The 19791-nt window shown below is 36.5% G+C and overlaps 1 protein-coding gene across 2 annotated transcripts; it reads left to right on the forward strand.

The window, feature by feature from the left end:
- Positions 1-13584: 13584 nt before the first annotated feature.
- On the forward strand, positions 13585-18987 carry LOC126789499 (arogenate dehydratase/prephenate dehydratase 2, chloroplastic). Of its 2 annotated transcripts, XM_050515662.1 has the most exons (12): positions 13585-13927; positions 14028-14095; positions 15033-15125; positions 15936-16136; positions 16225-16305; positions 16675-16770; positions 16847-16924; positions 17012-17101; positions 17181-17254; positions 17414-17495; positions 17587-17661; positions 18613-18987. In XM_050515662.1, exons 1-11 carry the CDS (start codon positions 13675-13677, stop codon positions 17644-17646), a joined length of 1176 nt encoding a protein of 391 aa, XP_050371619.1. In that variant the 5' UTR covers positions 13585-13674; the 3' UTR covers positions 17647-17661; positions 18613-18987. The 2 variants fall into 2 exon arrangements, 1 of the variants encoding a protein (XP_050371619.1); XR_007671530.1 differs by lacking the exon at positions 18613-18987 and having other exon boundaries at positions 17181-17263; positions 17587-17650.
- Positions 18988-19791: the final 804 nt, after the last annotated feature.

Genomic DNA, 19791 nt, shown 5'->3' on the forward strand with positions numbered 1-19791 from the left:
TAGATGATCATGTTAATTTCAAAGAACTTGAATCATCATATCTCGTTCAAAATGACAAAAAATGATCATGTCAAAACCGAGAAGACAGTTGTCAACCCATGATTCAAAGAAACTTGAGTTACATAAAACTACTGCTGCTGGAAAGCAAAGCTATGTCTGTAAGCTAACAAAGTTACTGTCAGTGAAATCTGACAGATTTATTCATCTCCATTCTTAACACAAATATCAAGATGAAAATTCATCATCGGCATATAGGGCCTTTTAAAACTTAGCAAGACACGAAAATATAAAACACAATCTCCGCACAAGATCTGTAAAACAACTACCTATCCCGTAGGACATTGTGGGTGTTTACGCAATCACCAAGACACTCGACTTCGCCGCAGGACATCATCAAAATAAATTAAGAGAGTCGACAACACAGGGAACAATTCCAAGCAATACCCCGTAGGACATTGTCAGAAACAGGATTGAAAATAAATATTACAATCTTATCAAATGTATCACATGACAACAGAACTACATTCTTCAACTTAAAAGTTAGAAAAACATGGTATTGGAGTAGTTGAATACCAAAAATTAGGGTGGTAAAAACCATCCAATTGGTGCGGGTGGTCACCAATAATAATAAAATCGTTTGAGCTATGAGACGACTTGGAGAAAAACCGGAAAATTAACTGGAAAACCATGTCAAAAGAACTTAAAACCGGGTGAAATTTGGACTGAGAAAACTTAGAAGCAAAAACTGCGGCAAATATGTCAGAAAATTTTGGCGAGAAACGACGTCCGGCGATGAATTTGAGCGTGGTTGGTACCATTGGAAAGATCTCTATCCCCTCTTTCATTTGATACCATAGCCACTCCAAACTGACTACCGTACAAGGTGCATCTACCCTCGCAAGGGGCTGCCGCCTTCCATAGTGGTGCTCCAAGTTATTCCGACGAAATCAAAGCTCAAAGCTCCTTAATTCTAGTTATTCTCTTCATTTTGAACATACTCATACCAATCTCCTTTGAATTATAACATCATTTCGTATATTTAGACATTTTATCTCGGTATGTCACACCCGCTGTCACACTACCTGTCACACTACTTATCACATCCGCTGCCACACATGTTGTCAAACTACATGTCACACCTCTCTCACAGTACCTGTCATAATCTCTGTCACACTATCTATCACACTCGTTGTCATACCCCATGTTACATTACCTATCACACTAACTGGCACACCCATGTCATACTACATGTCACAACCACGGTCACCCTACTTGTCACACTACCTGTCACAACCCTTGTCACACTACCTATCACACCCTCTGTTACACTAGGGCTCGTCCGGCCCAGCCCATTAGTGGCGTGGCCGGGCCTCAGTACATTTAAATAAGTGACGGGCCAGGCAGGATCAAGTATTTTCACAAATATGAAGATCCAATCCCGACCACCTAAAGCGGGACTTACGGGCTTATATTAGAAAAAAACATAATGCTCTTATTTAAGGGTTTGGAATAATAAAAGAACTATTAGAAAAAACTGAAGTTAGAAATAAATTCTAGTTTTGAATATTGTCGATCAACACCGATAGATGTGATCGATATATATATTTAGGGACGCAGTAAACATTTCGTCAGTTTTGAACATGGTTTGACCGTTTGTACCTATGGTCAACCAAAAAAAAAGATGTTTGACATAATAAAACTCTATTGACCGGGGTTTTGCCAAATGAGTTTCCTCATTGCGACCACGCACGATTGATAACAAAAATAGGTAATTTCAAATATGTAAACAGCTTTCGGCATTCACATCTTCGTAATAGGTCATCTCTTATGACATATTAGTGGTATTTTCGTTTTACCGGAAATTATGACGCTCAGATGAGATCCGAATTAGTTGAAGTTTTAACATAGTCTCTAAATATTAGTACCGATTACAACAACTGGTGTCGATCAATCCCTAGAGGTTTACTTCATATACTTCATATAGTTATTTCATAATGCTATAATTTTATTTTAAATCTAGTATTATTAACATATATAATATTTATGTATAATTATTACCAAAAAAGACATATTATTGATATATATTTAATATATTATATGCATGTATCATATTTTATTTATGGTGGGATTTTGGCCGGCCGGACCCACGATCTGGGTCGGGTTTCACACATCTAAACTAAGCCCGGCCCTCTACTCACGGAAGCGGGCTTTCTCGCCGGCTGGGTCGGGTAAAAGCTCATCGGGCTTACGAGCCTCCTCGGTCTTTTCGGATCCGCGGGCTAAATGATGAGGCCTATGTCACACCCGCTATCACAACTCATGTCACACTACCTATCACACTCTATGTGACACTACCTATCACACTAACTGTTACATTATTTTTCTGTGACTATATTGTGACAAGAAGAAGAAGAAGAAGAAAAAGAAGATGACGATGATGATGATGATGATGACTAGAAATAAAGAACCTTTGTTTATTGTTATGTAATCTTGAACTTCTTAAATCAACTATTACGATCTAAATATTGAAACTCATGTTGTCGTACAGAACACTACCAGTCACATTACCTATGACACTGTCTGTCACACTACCTATTACACTACATGTCACACTATATACCACACTACATGTCACAACACAAAGTTAATGTGATTAGTAGTGTGACAGGTGATAGAGCGTGAATTAAAACGTCTATAATAAATCATGTAAAACATCATCGTTGGTATAGAATAAGCAGGGATCGTTCAGTCGGGGGAATTGAAGCGAACTCTAAAGTTTTAGTGTTAACAAATAATGAGGGGTTTGAGATTGATTATTAACTACTAAAATAAAACCGAAATTACTATTTACATTATCGACTTCTTTTTAACAAACTTAAACCAAATTTACCATTACACCACATAATTACAAGTTCAAACCTATCATGTATTCTAATTCGACCAATTACATATTTTTTAGACACCAATACAATTAGAGCCTTAGGGGATCATCTAATCATGCAAGATTTCATTTAACATTTAGATTGACTTAGGACCTAATCTAAATATGCAATCGAATTCAATAACACTTAGAGTAGAAACCAAATAAGATTACATTTAAGCACCAAATCTTTATTGGAGACATGTTTCATGTGTGACGTCACTCACCATGGTTTCACATGCAAATTTCCATAATTTTTACCACTTTTAATTAACATAAACCGAACCTACTTAGGGCATGATTCGATTTGTGTCAATATGGTTGATGAATCTAGCACTCAAACACAATCTTAGGGACTGCATCCAAGCACTAAATTCATATGCACATATCTGAAAATTATCTAAAAGTATGAGAAAGATGATTAGAAGACAATAATATACACACAAAACTTCAATAATTATAAGAACATAGATTCGGCATAGTCTCAAAAACATATTAAATACAATTTGAAAATTCTAAAACAAATACAAAACCAATATTTCAACATAAACAAAACTTACAATCTTCATAGACAAATAATCGTAGATTAACACAAATAGACGAAGTCATGGAGATGAGTTGCGAGAATCACACGTTGTATGAACCTTAGAGGTATGGCTGCACTAAGTGAAACTCGGTGGAGATGATGATGGTTTTGGGGTGGACGGCTTGGCTAATTTGTGAGGGAAGTTTTTGGTGGTGTTTTGGTAGAGTTTTGGCTCTGGAATGCTAATGAGAAGTGATATTATTTGAAAGGTGAAACCATATATATATAGAGGAAAGAGGGAGGGTAGGCTTGGTTTGAACTTGCTTATTTCTTCCTATTATAATGACATGTTTTAATCCCTTAAATCATGTCATGCTTTATTCTCTTAATGATCATCTTCTAGTTTTTAGGTTGCGTATGCATGGCTCAATCTCTCTTCTTCTCACTTAATTAATCTTCACATTTATTTCTTCATTCTTCTTTTATTCTTCCTACTGCAAGGACTCCATCTCTTAATTCTCTCAACTTTTTTTATCTCTTCTATTTAATTGTTGCATGACTTGTTGATGATAGGACTCCATGTGCATGACTTCTCTTTGTTTTCCTCTAGTATCATCTCTTAAATCTAATCTGAAAATAAGAAAATAAAGTCATAAGTAAGAGATAATTAGTTTCGAAACCTAACAAGGATTCCTAGTGCAAGAAGGACTCTCAAAAATATCGTCAATGCGACCAAAACGTAGAAACATGAAGGCTCCTAATCCAATTAGGTTTCTTAGTTTTACAAGGATTCCTACTCAAACTAGGACTCTAGACCAATTTTGCATTTTTAACTCAGCACAAAAATGCATCTAATACCGCCCAAGACTCTTACTACGACTCAATTACTCAATAGTATAACAATAAGGGCTAAGAAAAGTACAAATGGAGGTTAAAACATGTTAAGAACGTCGCACAAAGTGCTCTTATCAACAGGTAAAACTGATACACACTAACTTTGGTATGTAAAGGGTAGTGTGACTATTATTGTGAATGATATTATGATTGAATCAACTTCATCGACGTACTTGGTAGCTTTTATAGAACTCGGTACTCGGTAGCTTTTCACGGAAGCCAGCAAACTGAAATTGAAAAAAAAAACTGAATTTTTGTCGTGGTCACCAAGAAGACTACTTTGGGCACCATGTCACCATCTTTAGATCTATGTTTAATTCGGCGAGCTTTGCATCACCACCAGACGCACCGATCATGACCACTACCACGATTAGCCACCAGCGCCACCATATAAGAGGCTCGTACATGAAGAGCATATCGAGGTTCTCACTCATGATGAGTATGTTAACTCTGTTCTGATCTAAATTGGATCCGGGTTATGGCCTCATGCGCCCTCAAGGACCTCACTGGTTCGTTCAAGGTCGACATGTATGTGACTCAACAACGAGGTTGTGCAGGACAACGGGATCATATCCTCTCTGTCGGCGTCGTTGTCCAAGTTTGATGCCACAATAGCTGTCATCGTCACCATATTCGCTCCCACAGGCGCCTCCTGCTTCGCCTTCTAACTTATCTGAATGACGTCGGCCTCTGCCGATGCGTCGACGTCGTGGATCTTCTCAATCTTCGTTGGAAAACCCAGGGAATACGATGGCGAGTCAGTCCATCTCAACGACTGAGTTCTGACGTCAGGATGTGGATCTGGGTTTGGGACGCCGTCATCGTGAACCAGAGATAGGAGTGAAGTTGCGCTGGAGAGTTTTAGAACACAGAAGCAAGAATTGTAATTCTTAAAATTTTTATAGGCAACGCTACAAGAGAAATAGGAATATGAATTTTTTCTAATTTTGATATCTTACTGTACTTTTTTCTAATTTCATGTATCAAATGTGACTTTTTTATAAGACACCCTTGTTTTTTTCTTTTTATTGATCAACATTAGACCAGTTAACGCTGAGATTTATTTAATGGAAAACGTGTCTTGGTGCAACATCACTTGCTGCCTGTAATAAGCTTCCATTAATTAGTTTATAGGGTAAATTCAACAGTACCCTAAGTATTGGTCATTCTAACTTTTAGTACCTCACATTTAAAAACTATCGCATTAGTACCTCAAGTTTCTATTTCAGATTAATTTTAGTTTATTCCATTAATTAACAGCGTTAGTGGCTTTATTTCCTACCAATTTTTAAAGGCATTTTCGTCAGTTTATTTTCTACTGATTTCACTTAGTTTATAGCCAACATTTTATACTATTCAAATTAACTAATTGTTATATAAGCATTTTCTTTTGCTTTTGAAACATTTAAATTCCTATGAGGCTATGATATAGTTTTTGAGCATATTATTATAACAATATGGATGTTGGTTGATGAACATATACAATATGAAATATATGCGGATTTATTCTGTAATTACAAACTTTAGCTTGTTTGTAATAATTGTGGTTTATGAAGAATGCTTATTAATTTTATAATGAAATGGTGTAAATTAATTAACTTAGTTTTTTTATATATAAAAAATAGAAGTTAAAATTGGAGGAAAATGAAAGATGAAATCGAAAAATAATGAAGTCACAAAAATGCCCTTAACAATTGGTGGGATTGAAGCCATAAACGGTGTTAATTGATGGAAGGCTGAAATAGAAACTCGAGGTACCAATGCGATAGTTTTCAAATGTGAGGTACTAAAAGTTAGAATGACTAATAGTTGGGTACCGTTTGTTGAATTCTCCCTAATTTATACTACTACATGGTTTCCAACAACTAATTTCGTAGTGAATTTGTGATGTTTGAAAATGATAGCTAGGGGGGCATGCATTGAGATCGAGGAATTACTCTACTCTTATTTTTTCAGTTAGTCACTTAGTCGTGTATATATGTATGGTTCGTGTATACTGTGCAGGCGCAAAGCGTTGCATAGTATGCGGTTGTGCAAACACCACGTGTGTCGTTTATATATGTATGGTTCGTGTATACTGTGCAGGTGCAGGCGTTGCATAGTATGCGGCAGTGCAAACACCACGTGTGTCGTTTATATATGTATGGTTCGTGTATCCTGTGCAGGCGCAGGCGTTGCATAGTATGTGGCGGTATCCACAACACACGTGGTGTTTACACCGCTGCATACTTATGTATTGTTCGTCTATTGTGCAACGTTACATAGCATTGTATGCGGCCAGATGCACAAAGTACATGATGTTTGCAACGATGCACAATAGATTTTCTTTTACTGTGTCTGTTTAGAATCAAATAAATAATCGATCATGACTTAGAATCAATTTTGATATATAAACATCATTTTGGTGGTTTTCCCATGTCATGTACGAAAACATTGTCGTTTTATAGTCACGTACAGTGTCATGTTTGATGAGAACAAGTATTTTAAACATACATTATTCGATTTGGATGGTCATGTCTTGATGGCTAAGTTAAGTAGCATGATATGCATTTCTTGTAGTTTTAGTAGTGGGACGAGTCAATTCGTCAGTAGCTATTTGGAATTGTTGTATTGTCCAGCACTAGTCGATTATGATAGAGATATATGATACAAAATCTCAAGTCCAGACGACTTCGGGTTGCCATCTACTGTGGCACCAATTATTTATGCGTATGATTTCAGTAAATCTTATTGTCAGGTAATATGGAAATATATTATCATGACTTCAGTTGATCAGATATTTAGTATATATATTCATTTGATAAGCGAACTCACTGAAGTACTTAAATATGTATTTAGATTAGTTCTTATCCATGCATGTTATAATTTAAACGTGACATGTCTGCAGGACCAATATTCCTGATTCTTGAAGGGTGCATAATAAGAGAAGCTAGTATGAATGTCCTGAAAGGCTGAAACTAATATATAATGTCACCCTTTTGCTCGATTCATCGAAAATTGACAAACTTTGTATTATTATAAAATAAAAAATGTAAATACTCGAGCATTGAAGCTTGAGTGTGAACGAAGGAAACCATAGTTAGCAAACCTTGAACCCTAGAAGTCGATTACAGTTGAAAAAGAAACAACTCAAACAAGCAGGGAGCTGATCTGCTGATATTGGTCGGTCCAGGGTGGGACCCAGGCTGATGATTCCCTGACCCCAACACGTGGCAGCCACAATGCGGCTCACCGAGACGAATATCTCAGTTCACGAGGCTCTGCGGGCTTTTCTCCTGGGCTCCACGAAAAATTCTTCCCTCTCTTCTCAAGGGATCACTTCCCCCTCGATCTGACATTTTTGTCGAGTATTTTAATAGGGACAGATGACGAAGACGAAGACGAAGACGAAGACGAAGACGAAGAGAGAGAGAGGAGGTTGGTTGGTTATAATTGCGGCACGTGGGAATGATGATGGAAGGTCACGCCGGAATATAACGGAACGGGGACACGTATACGTAATACGTAAGAGAGTTTTTGGTAACGCATTTTGGGTTGTGGCGTTCCCGTTATGAAATGCTACGTACACTTCAAGTTGAATTTATACCACACGTCAACGTATCAGTACAAACTCATTGACGTATTAATTCGTATGTATCCATGCATACGTATGTTTGCTGGACTCATGGCGGATCTCTTTGGAGGCCAGAGAGGGACACGGCCCTCCAGCAAAAATTAATTCTCCCCTTAATTAGGTTTTAATTACACAGTTAGTGATATGTTTAGTATAAATTTCCTCTCCAGCAAAAAAATTTGCCAATCCGAGATTATTTTTCAGGTTCCGCCACTGGCTGGACTCAACTCCTTAGAACTCGAATATGTTTTTTTGTTGCATCGACCAAGATGAAATGTTGTCTCGTAGTATCAGTTAATAAACTCCCACTTTTGTAAGTCGAAAGGTTATGAATTGGACGTGTTGTGTAGTACACTTTTATAATGGTAATATTTTTTTCTTTTTCCGACAAACAGAAGAGAATTTCAACATAAACTTGTAATACAATTAGGTCATCTCCAACTCAAGAATGTTAGGTGCTAATTCTTAATATTGAGGTGCTAAAGTGTTATGTTAGGTGCTAAATTTAGCACTTAACATAGCACTTTGTGTTGAGACTTTATTTTATGAAAAATATGAATTAAAATAATTTTTTAAAGGGGGAGAATTGTATTAAAACTTAACCAAGAAGGTTACAATCAAAATCAAGTACATCCAAAATTGTACACTTGGAGCCTGGTCAAGCCATGTATTAGCATACACTGAATCAAAACCTATGGATGCAAGCCTATGAGCAACAGAGTTGCAATTTTCTAAAATAATGCTGAAGATCAACAACAATATTGCTGAATTAAAATAAGTATTATTTATCATAAAATAATTTAATTATAAATAAAAAACACAATACATGTTGAAAAAAGTCTTAAAAAATTAAAATATAATTTAGAGTTACAATATTGTCATATTGGTATTGGTGTCTCAACGAAATGAAAATAAATAAATATGAAAATATCAGAATAATTTTTTAATTGAAAAAAAAAAGATTAAGTTGCTAAACATGAAAATATAATGGAAATGTATATATAACACTTTAATGTGTGTGTGTGTATATATATATATATGCATACTAAACATATTAACAACCTTAAAATATAATAAAAAGTTATAATTTAGCTCTAACAGGTTGAAGACGGTTGATATAATGAATAATGCACACTTTTAAGGTGCTAAAATTTAGCACTTTAGCTATTTTAGCACATTGGGTTGGAGATTACCTTACCCTAACAGAATCAAAGTAAAAAGCCGAAAAGGCAGAGAGAGAGAGGGAGACAGTTTGCATTTGAATTTACTTAGCTATTGTTTCTGCCACAAAGTTTCATTCACAATATTTTATGAATAATTTATAAACGTGTATATTCTAAAATGAATAATTATATGCCTATTATTCATTTTATTTTTGATCAATTTACACTGATATCCAGAAAGTGAGGCGAAATTTTTGCATGCAATTCTAGAATTCATTGCACGTACGTGTAGAGGTAATGATAATGAAATTGCACTATCTCTCTTATGCAATAAGCAGGTAAAGGCTTACAACTTACTCAAGAAACTAGAGTACTAGACCCATTAACCCAATACATTTGTCCAAAAAAAAGAAAACCAACCCAAGTTGATGAAGTTGGTGCCAGAATTGAAAACGGACATCACGCACTATGTGCGTCCCAATGTCTCCCACCTTCATTTTTTTTCTTCTACTTTTTAATTTTCAATTTACTATTATATTTCATAATTTTAGAGCGTTAAATCATTCTAGGGAAATTTTGATAGTTTGGGTATGACAATTTAATATAAGTATAACTATCTACCCAAACCTGTTAGTATTCCTGTAACTTCTTAACCTCATTGGGCCTCAACTTCTTGATAGGTCTATACCCAATGAACTCTTGGTCTAATAACACATTGATATGCACTTTCAACTCTTTAAGCTCGTTCTGCCCCATTCTATAAGGCGCATTCGACACAAGTGTTGTACCGGGTACTATATCCATACAGAAATCAACAACTCTATGAGGAGGTAAATCCGGTATCTCCTGAAACACCTCATTATACTCGGATACCACAATAATGTATGCGATAGCTACTTCCTGATCCACAAACTCCAAATGTTCCAAGACCCCTACTCTCATGGTATTATCCGACTTGAGGCAACGATAACGAAAACTGGCTCCCCGGGACTATGGAAAAACACTACCATGTCAAAGTAATTGATCAAGCATGTTGTGGCCTCAACCAATCAATTCCTAAGATCACATCATATGTGTGGTCCAGAATCACTATCAAGGAAGTAGAGAATTCTCTACCCCCAATCACAATAGGACAAGCCTTCCCTATTGTCTCAAACTCGAGAGATACTCCAAGAGGTGAAGTGATACATAAAGAGCTTCCAAGATATGTAGAAATCAACCCTAACACCTCCACTACCGAACTAGCAACAAAAGAGTGTGATGCTCCCGTATCAAACAGTACTCTTGCAAGGTAGTAAAAAATAGATAAGGTACCTTCAACTCATGTGTCCTGCTATTAACAAAGATATTTAGAAGGAAGATGAATCATCGAAGTATTATCACAATACTTCTATTTAGAGGACCAAACCTTTAGATGTGCCTCCTAACACTCTTGCGTACCCAGTGATATATCAATACCGAAGAGCATGTGATGGGGATCCGCTGCAGTCGGGTCATCGCTCCTGGATGATATTGATAGATCACCAAATACGCAACCTACGCTCTGATAACAACTGTCACGGCCCCGAAATTCGAATGATAAAAATTCGAATTCGAAGCCGTGAAAACTCTAAAATAATCTCAAATATATTGAAATCATCTTATCATAATAGTATATCGAAACTGAGTCCACAACATGACTCAGTCAACTTGAATAATACATAAACAGTTTATACCTCAGTATTATAACCAATGGAAATGTAAAATTCACTCCATCCTCACCACAAACAGAAGAAAGAAATCTTCAGAGTAAGCCCTCCGAATCTGCTAATCCCCACCTGTAGAACTATCACCTACACCATCGAATTGGTGCATCGGGATTGTAAACACAAACCCGATAAGCTTTTCAGCACGTATGAGTAAACCAACAATAAAGATACATCGCAAACAAATGAAATATGTCAAATAACATTTAAAGACAAACGTACTTATATGACACTGGGTAACCCATCTGTTACCCAAAATCATTGAAAAACATGGGTACTCATGAGACTCATGCAACTCATATGTTACCCCTCATGCAGTACACCGACAGGCACTTGGCAACCTATATAGTTACCTAAAATCATGTAAAACATGAGTACTCATGAGACCCATGTACTCATCTGTTATCCCTCATAAAGTACGGCGACTGACACTAGGCAGTCAATCTCTACCCAATATCACTAAAAAAATATGAGTACTCATGAGACCCAGGCAACTCATCTGTTATCCCTCATGCAGTACACCGGCAGACAGACTAGAGCTCTAACTGAATCGTAACTGTCACCCGGATAAGGCTTGGTTCTGATACTGCCAACACGTCCGAAGATAGAAAAAAGTCCGAAGACAGAAAAAAAACACGTCCGAAGACAGAAAACGTTTTAACAAGACTCAATGTTAAAACCACATACAATAACAATCCACACATGTTATTGGACTACAACAAAGTGACTCTTGCTCAAATAAAATAAATATAGTTGCCACAATATAATTCATTTGAAAATAATAACGTGACAGTATATAATATAGCAACCCATATATATACATCGTATTTACCATTTTATACACATATACAACCCACTATATCATATATATGTCGTAGTTCGATCTTTTAACAAAAAACGTAACTATGACTCACCGCCAAGGGTAGACTCGTCATAGTTAGATTTACTCACCTTCACCATAGTACATAATCACTAAAATCTTTTCAAAAACATTTATTAAAATAACGTTTCACTTACCCATGAACCGTAGATGATCAAGTTCACGTAATTTAAACCAAAAATATTTTTTAAATAATTTTTTATAAACTAGTGATGCATCGACTATGGTGACAACTCAAACTAAATTCAATAGTTATAACACTACTTCAATCATGATGATCATTGTGAGGTTTACTCACCTTATTTCATGCGTGCAACTTCCACGACACCGAAAGCGATTCCCTCACTTGTTTCGTCGGTCACATAATAGCATGATAAAATGCTTAGAAAATGATAAAATATCCGGTGACGATTTCATTAAAGCTAAATGATGTTCATAAAACATTGTTTGTGTTTAACTGTTCATAAACAAGGTTCATAGTTACTATCCATGAACACTATTCACAGTTACTGTTCACGCGCCACCGCCATTTTCCGATCACCACCAAATTTCACCATCACAATCTAAATGACATTCCTAACAACTTTCTAGTTCACAACAAAGTCGAAATCAAAGCTTAAAACCTTTAATTTCAGAATTTTCGAAAAATCACAAATCAAGAACCCTAGAATTGAAATTTCTTGGTTCGAGTTCTTACCTTTCGATTTAGCTCAAAACCTTTGCAGGGGTTGTTGAGGCAAGGAGTTTGAGACCGGTGGTGAAACCTAAACTCGCCGGAGCTCGCCAGTGTATTGAAGAACACAACCGGGTTACCGTCGGGTTTCCGGGTCAGCTTCCGGGCTTCGATGTGTGGAAACCGGCGTGCTACTCCACGATCCACCAACACAGAGAGGCGTGCAAGGAGGAGACGAAGCGATCTGGGCTGGCCCGGTCGCCTAAAACCGCTGGAGTCGGCCGAAAAAGCCGGATCGGGTCATAAGGAAATTTTTGACTCTAAAGGGCTTGTGTGCGGAGAAAAAGGGAGAGAAAAACAAGGGTATTACACCATTTCCTACTCATATGCCAACTCTGAGGTAGTCGGGTACTCGGGTTGACAACTGTGTTGTATCTCTATATAAAATCTATTTTTTTAAATACAAAACAAAGCGGTTATCATAAAATAATTATATTATTAATATATATATATATATATATATTTAAAATGAATTCTTAATATTTTCTTGGTCCGAGCTCATTTCCATGGAACCTTGTAATGATGACCTTAAGTTGAGATTGGTTGATAATTTTTCAGCCTATCTCATTTTTTATTTTATATTTTTATCTTAACTTAACTGTTCAATATATATATATATATATTAGCCTCATATACGTGCGATATACGTGTTTTCATTGCATGAGTTTGTAAATTTTTATTCAAATATTTACGTAATTCTATTTATCCCGATGGATATTTTTGACAAAACACATTAATTAAATATTTTGTGGTTTTATGTAATTGTCCTGATGCCTTGTGTGTGAGTGTAAGACTACAAATGGGCATATTTGAAAGTTTATATTTTGGTAATTTTTTTAGGTATTGACTTAATAGAAGTAGAAATGTATGAGTAGATCATTTATATAAAATTTTAACTAAATTAAAAATTGTGAAGTTATTCATAAGTGTAATTTACCAATTTAAACTTGAATGGTTCATTTCTGACAGATTTGATTCGACTATTAATTTGATCTAGTTTGATACTTAATGATTAGTAATTTAGTTGAAAATTTAGCTCAACATATGAGACGTTAAAATGTGATAGAAAAATGAATTGAATTTTTAACCATAAACGGAAAAGTCCTAAACTGATCCTCGTTGGAAGGGAACATTTCCATACTTTCATCTTCATATCTACCCCCGCCGATCTCTGCTTCCCCTTTCTCCGGCGCCGACTCGATGGCGGCGACTACCATTGCACGATCCGCCGCCACTCATCTCTCCCTCCCTTTCCCCTCCAAGCTCTCACCATCCGATCACTCCCCCGCAGCCACACTAAAGTTCTCCCCCAAACGGCGTCGTTCCGCCGCCGTCGTCCTCGCTTCTCTTCAGCCAGACGGGAACGGCAGGAGCCACCAATACGTCGGCGGAGCTCTCGAATTGGAAGACTCGCCGTTCGACGACGCATCGAAAGACCTGCACACTCTTCCAAGTAATCAATCAATCAATCTCTTTGCTCTGATTCAGATCCTTGTTTCTGTAAAATTCAATGCAAAATTAGGTCATTTATGATTTGGATTTGGTTGATTCAGGACCTCTGTCGTCGACTTTCGTCTCCAATCCGGTATCGGAAGGCCCGCGGCTTCGGGTTGCTTATCAGGTAGCTTCTCCATTCTCTCTGCTCAGCTTTTGAGTGTAAGCTATATACTGAATTGGACAACCAACTTTCAATTTGATCAACTAACTTTGTAGAGCTGTATTTATAAGTATGCAAGTACCTAACTTTCAAATTCTGATCCAAACAGAGGAAAAAACAGAAGACATTTTAATTTTGATGAGTTATTTTTATTTTATATTAATTTTTTGATAGGCAAGGAATTCATGATTATGTATATGCATGTGAAGTAAGTTGATCATATTGAAAGTAGGATATTACCTACATGTGAAACTTTAATCTGCAAATAGATGGGGAAACTCATACATGAAGTTTGGTAGAGGTTTGAAGAGATGAGAAAACTTAAGCTGCCTGGACTTGGGTATGTATGTAGTAGTGTAATGGGAGATGGGAACCAACAGTAGGGCTTGGACAAAGATTGTAGTTTATTTTCATTGAGCAGTTTATCAATAATTATGAGTTGTCATTTGTCAAGTGGAAATTTTGGTCGTATGGTTTTGAGTTCTGGTTAGCAATTTGACAAGAAAACCTTATTGTGTATGAACATGTTCTGTGGTGAAGTCCTTGGTTGATTGAAATCTTGACATTCATTGAGTTAGCTGCATGTTTAGCTCTAAAATGGTTAAGTAATTGTATATTTTGAGGGCTTCAGTGAGGTGTTCCTTTGATAACTAGCATGTCATTGTTTTAGCACATTGGATCAGATAGAGTTCATAATATGTAAGGTTTATGAGTTGATTTTTTTCAATTTGGGCCGCCAACTTAGATTCTTATTAGATCATTTTGATAGTATGCACATAAGAATTCGGGGAATGCAACTTTTTGGGTTAAGTTGCAGATTGGTTCAAGCACCCGTTGATGCTTAATACAATTATTTGTCTTTTTTGGTTATAGATGGCTGAATATTGACATTACATTTCAGGGTGTTCATGGAGCATACAGTGAGTCAGCTGCGCAGAAGGCATACCCAAATTGCGAAGCGGTGCCTTGCGAACAATTTGATACTGCATTTGAAGTAATTGTTTATATTGTTATTTGTTGGGTTTGATTGTATTCTTAAATTATGGTAGCATTTTATACTGTTTATGCATTTATCTTTACCTCATGAATGGTGACCCATGATGCAAGTGCAGCATGGAAATGCAATTATCATGATGTGCAAATGCGTTGTATTTCATGGATCTGAACGGTTTGAATTGCATTTTGTTTGATGAATCTAAGACAGGCTGCTTGTGGTAACATGTCCTCTTGGAGTATGATTTGAGAACTGCTTAATTTTTTTTGCTGGATTTGATTCTGTTTGTGGAAATTGATAGTAGTTCTTAAAAATTTGTCCTGCACTGAAAGAACCACCTGTTATACTGTATGTTGGTAGAGGCATGCTGTATAATTGAAGAGATGAGACCTTTTTTATGAGAAAAATGACACAGAAATGTGTTAATGTAGGGAATGAGCTGTTAGAAGACCAGCCCACTCATTGCATGCTCCATACTGCAGTGAATATGCTAGACTTATGCAATCTTTGTTTGTTGACTGAAAATACAATGGTTTAGAATCTCATTGTGCATCTCTTGTCATATTATCAGTAGCCTTAGCATCTCTTGTATTTTAGTTAATTGTATTTTCTCCTATTTTCTATGTTGCTCACCTGTGCCTGTGCCTGTGTCTGTTCAAAAGAATCTGTTTTCTTTTATTGGATAATCAGGAGACTGGTTATATGGTTGCTTTCCAAATAGGAAACCAAATAAACTGAGTTTACAGTGAATACAATGTTCTTTAGTTTAGGCAAAGTAGGGTTTATACCTTTTTGGTTCATTCACTGTAGGCTGTTGAACGGTGGCTTGTGGACAGAGCAGTTTTACCAATTGAGAATTCATTAGGTGGTAGCATCCACAGGAATTATGACCTTTTACTCCGGCATAGATTGCATATAGTAGGGGAAGTTAAACTTGCAGTTCGGCATTGCTTGCTAGCTAACCCTGGTTTGGAAATTCAAGACCTAAAAAGGGTTCTTAGCCATCCACAGGTATATTAATGCTCGCTCCCCGGTTCTCTCTTCATCTGGTATATTTACAATTTTATTATACTTTCCCTCATATCTAGTCATATTTCAGGCTCTTGCTCAGTGTGAGCACACATTGACCAGGTTTGGATTAGTCAGAGAAGCAGTGGATGATACTGCTGGCGCAGCAAAGGTAAACACCTGATTGAAGAATTTCTGGTGCCAAGTATACATGATATCTTGTATTGCTGTGTTTGTGCATGAAGTTTTCTTCATTTTTATTCTTAATTTATTTTTATGATTAACCAAGAAAAAAGTCGCTTGCTTGCAGTTATTAGGCTGAATAACTTTCAGTACTCTCACCTCTGGGGGCTCAAAATCGTACCATTTTAATTATTCCGTCAGAGGGTCTCTGATTCTATATTGTTAGGGTTTTTTGCAATGTAAATTGAGTTTTAGGCTTCAGTCTAAAACTAGAAGTTTCTGATACATTTAAATGATTGGATCACTTTAACCTATCAGGGCTTTACTATCCTTGTAGCTGACTGCTTGTAAATTGTAGCATGTTTCTTTCCACAAGCTGAAAGATGCAGGAGCAGTGGCCAGCTCTGCTGCTGCAGATATTTACGGTCTGAAGATACTTGCAGAAGATATTCAGGTATTCTTCAAAAATATTTGGTGTTATGATGAATTTTAGTATGCTGTAGTGATCACTTATACTTTTCTTTGTACAGGATGATTCTGATAATGTAACTCGGTTTTTGATTCTTGCAAGAGAACCTATCATTCCTGGCACAGATAGGCCATTTAAGGTGGTTCCTGCAAAGTTGTTGAATGCGTATTTCCACCCCTGTTCTTGAAAGATTAGTTTTACCAACACATGGTTGTTAAATGTATAGACGAGTATAGTTTTCTCACTAGAAGAAGGTCCTGGAGTTCTTTTTAAGGCACTCGCAGTGTTTGCATTGCGTCAAATCAACCTTACAAAGGTTGGTTGTGAAATTTCCAGTTCTTCTGATACTTTCATTTCGTTAACCTTTTGATAGCTTACTTTGTTTCCTTAACCAGATTGAGAGCCGTCCCTTGCGGAAGCAGCCCCTGCGAGCATCTGATGATAATAATGGTGGATGTCCAAAACCAAAGTAAATACAGTAACATCTCAAATGAATTCTACTTTCATAGTAATTATATAAACATGCCCTTGAGTGTAGTTTTGATGATAGGCCTTAATTGCCACCCCTATATAATTTTTGCATTAAATATTATAATAATCTTGCTATCATATTTTGTATTTCTTACAGATACTTTGACTATCTTTTCTATGTGGATTTTGAAACATCTATGGCTGATCACAATGCACAGAATGCCCTCAGACATCTCAGGGTTTGAATCTTTTTAAAACTAATTCTCGGTCCTATAAAAGGAATTAATATCAAACAGAGATATGAAAATGATTATTTGCTTTCTTTTGCAGGAGTTTGCTACATTCTTGCGTGTACTAGGGAGTTACCCAATGGATGCAAGCATGCCATGATTAACCTACCAATTGGTAAGAATTTGATTTCTGAAAGAGTGTCATCATAACTTTGGAATGATACAGTATGTGTACGGCGATTGCGACACAAGTCCTTATCAATGTCAAGGTTGACATGTAATGTCCTGAATGAATTGATTTCTTAAGTTTTAGTTGCACCTCTTAGTGATGCACGTTCTTTTTCAGAAACTCTTTCTTTGTTTTTTTTTTCTGGTTGACTATTGTTCAAAACAGTTGTTAATACTCTTTTGCTTGATCAGTTTTAATCATCTTATGTCATTGAAATCATTACTATTGCAAGAGTCTTGTTACAGTGTTACAACATTGTTAGGGTGTTGTGAACTTGTGATTGTGTCAAATGGCCTTCTTTGTTTGTCTGTTCTGATCCTATTTCTACTAGGGCTGTCAATTTCGACACGACCCGATAACACGACTCGAAACCCGCACGAAATGAAGCGGGTTGAACCCGCACGATTAAAAAGCGGGTCAGCGGCGGGTCAACCCACCATGACCCATTTAATAAACGGGTCAATGACGGGTTAACCCGCTAACACGAAATGAACCCGCATGACACGTTTAATAAAAGAGTCGAACTAAATTCTATATAAAATACGCGTACACAAGTTATTTAAAATGGTAATATTATATGTATATAAAGGTTTAGTAAGTTTTTTTCATTTTGATCTAGAATTTTTGGTAATACAATGAATTTTTTTATTTGATTATTGTTTTAGTTAGTTATCTTATCTAAAACGACAAATATATTTATTAAATGGGTTAAACGGGTTGGAAACGGGTAACCCGTTTAATAAATAGGTTGAGTTTGAGTTTAAATTTTTGACACGATTATTAAATGGGTTGAGTTTGAGTTTACATTTTATAACACGCGAGACACCTTATCCCGACACGAACCCAACCAGACACGATCCATTGACAGCCCTAATTTCTACTCCGCTGTTCTTGCAGAATGCAGATACGGGATATATGAAGGTTTCTTTAATATGGGTGATTTGATTTAGCTTTTGTCTATCGTTATTGTCCCGAATCAAGGAAAACAGTTAAAATCACAGTACAAGCTGTTCTACGGCTTGCTGTACCTGTTGGTTTGTCTGTCCTCCAAGTACAGTAGTTGGGTAGTAGTTTGTTAATAGAAGCTAGTTAACGTTGCAGTTGGATGCAAATCGGTTCTTCTGTTAACATTCTGTGTTCAGTTATTTAGAACTAGAAGAATTATCAAGCGTTTCTTCTGTTCTTGAAAGATTAGTCAGTCTCTTGTTGTATAATATGTTCCTATCTATTTTACCAATGGTCATTACTTCTGCCCGTTCTTGAACTCTCCATTTTCATCTTTGATGACTCAAAACTAGCTAGTACTTATTGGCGTCTGCCAAAGCTTTTGGTGTTGATCACTCCCATGATTTATGGTGGAACTATCCCCCTGATTGATTGACTAACGAAAGCACTCAAATTTGGTGCCAGGAGGTGATAATCCGATTGATCACAAGTCAAAGGTAACCAAATATTTTCATATTGGCTGATCATAAATAAAGCTTCCATACAGAGGGTGCCAGCTCGATATATAATGCACGACAGAAATACTAGTTGCTAATTGTGATGAGTTCATTACAAATTCTCAGTTCTGTTCGACGCGGGAAACTACTAGACTTATTCAATATTCGACAGAGGAAACTATTGATCGGCCGGAGAAGACTTGAATCAGCAAACAAAGCAGTGCTCGGTTTACTGCTTTTTACTCTTGAGCTTCATCATAAATTGCTTTTTCCAACTGCACAATCCAGCATGTTTTTGAAGGTTTCAAAATGAAAGAAAATTTAGAATATCAGAAGAGATTGTAGTAAACTGATGAAACAACAGAAGTCTTTGTTGGAACTACCTTAGCAATCTTATTCAGACTGTCCTCCAAGATAGAATACTCACTTTCGACCTCTTCAAAGAGTGCCTTGCACCTGAAAACAACATCCATTTTTGTTGAACAAAGTTCTATAAGAGGGAGTTAGTCTTAATCTATAAATACACTGTTTAGGGTTTGTTTACTGAAAAAATAAATGGTGATGGTTAAGGGATAGATCGATCTATCTCTTACGCTTCTCTCTGCTTCACCTCATCCTCATCACAGAGCTCAGC

Source organism: Argentina anserina, chromosome 3 (genome assembly GCF_933775445.1).
Source record: "Argentina anserina chromosome 3, drPotAnse1.1, whole genome shotgun sequence".
Taxonomy (NCBI): domain Eukaryota; kingdom Viridiplantae; phylum Streptophyta; class Magnoliopsida; order Rosales; family Rosaceae; genus Argentina; species Argentina anserina.

Bases quoted from the DNA above. Each gene is read 5' to 3' on its own strand.
- LOC126789499 (XM_050515662.1), top strand. From the start codon at position 13,675: ATGGCGGCGACTACCATTGCACGATCCGCCGCCACTCATCTCTCCCTC. The intron at 16,306-16,674 runs GTAAACACCTGA...TGTAAATTGTAG, and splicing joins ATACTGCTGGCGCAGCAAAG to CATGTTTCTTTCCACAAGCT. The intron at 17,255-17,413 runs GTAAATACAGTA...TATTTCTTACAG, and splicing joins GGTGGATGTCCAAAACCAAA to ATACTTTGACTATCTTTTCT.